This window comes from Primulina huaijiensis, unplaced genomic scaffold, assembly GCF_012295235.1.
Source record: "Primulina huaijiensis isolate GDHJ02 unplaced genomic scaffold, ASM1229523v2 scaffold204807, whole genome shotgun sequence".
Lineage (NCBI taxonomy): Eukaryota > Viridiplantae > Streptophyta > Magnoliopsida > Lamiales > Gesneriaceae > Primulina > Primulina huaijiensis.
The window spans coordinates 1-1055 of NW_027353822.1; the positions used below are offsets into that span (position 1 = coordinate 1).

General features: G+C 37.0%; 1 protein-coding gene across 1 annotated transcript; it reads left to right on the forward strand.

Moving 5' to 3' along the window:
• Window positions 1-177: 177 nt before the first annotated feature.
• LOC140966321 (cyclin-dependent kinase D-1-like) lies at window positions 178-1032 on the forward strand (the record flags this gene model as incomplete). The annotated part of the gene is made up of 2 exons (XM_073426634.1): window positions 178-492; window positions 734-1032. Coding segments are annotated over exons 1-2 (410 nt in total), but the record flags the coding sequence as incomplete, so codon positions are not given.
• Between the last annotated feature and the right edge of the window lie 23 nt (window positions 1033-1055).

The window sequence follows — 1055 nt, forward strand, 5'->3', positions numbered from 1 at the left end:
AAAAGTTAAACAAATTATAAAACACTATAAATTATACAAATCTATAATATTTAAATAATTGTTTTAATCAATTATAAAAAAAAAATCAATTTAATATTTTTTTAAAAAAAATATATATTTATTTTTTAAAAAAGGAGCTTGTTTAACCGGAGAACGTCAGTACACTAAGTTATATACATATATAAATAAATAATCTTCCTCCTGTGGCCATCGGAATTCGGAGGTGGCTGCGGACAAATGAAGCTCGTTTGTCCTACACAATCTTGGCTAGAATAATGAGTTTACAGAGTTGTGGTATTAAGGTTAAATTTCCAAGACCCGTCTAAATTTTGGTGTAATTGGACCAGAAGCGTCACCTGTAACGAGAGATTCAGAGGAGAAATGGCAGAAGTGGAGCAGTTTCTTAGCAAGAAAGTTGCTGATCGTTACCTGAAGCGGGAGGTCCTCGGCGAAGGTACATACGGTGTCGTTTTCAAAGCCATCGATACCAAGGTAAGGAATCTATTCTCCTATGTGCTATCCTTCTTTCTTCTTTTTTAAAGTTGTGCATAGGGCTCTAGGGTTTTAGCTATATTTTGGTAGTCTCGGAGTGCCTTGTTTTGAATGCTTGATTATAATATTGGTTGGGAGAAGTAATTTCGGTTCGTTACTTCTGAAGTACTTTCTACTGATATTGGATAGATCAGCTCAAATGTGACGCGGCAAATTGATTCAAGTTTTTGGCTTTGCGCAGACAGGGCAGACAGTCGCTATTAAGAAGATTCGACTGGGGAAGCAGAAGGAGGGGGTGAATTTTACCGCATTAAGAGAAATTAAATTGCTTAAGGAGCTTAAGGATGAAAATATTATCGAGTTAATTGACACCTTCCCCCATAAGGGGAACTTGCATCTCGTGTTTGAGTTCATGGAGACAGATTTAGAAGCCGTTATCCGGGATAGGAATATAGTTCTTTCCCCAGCTGATATAAAGTCATACATTCAGATGACCTTGAAGGGACTTACATTTTGCCATAGGAAATGGGTCCTGCATAGGTGCATTGTTGTTCCATGCATTT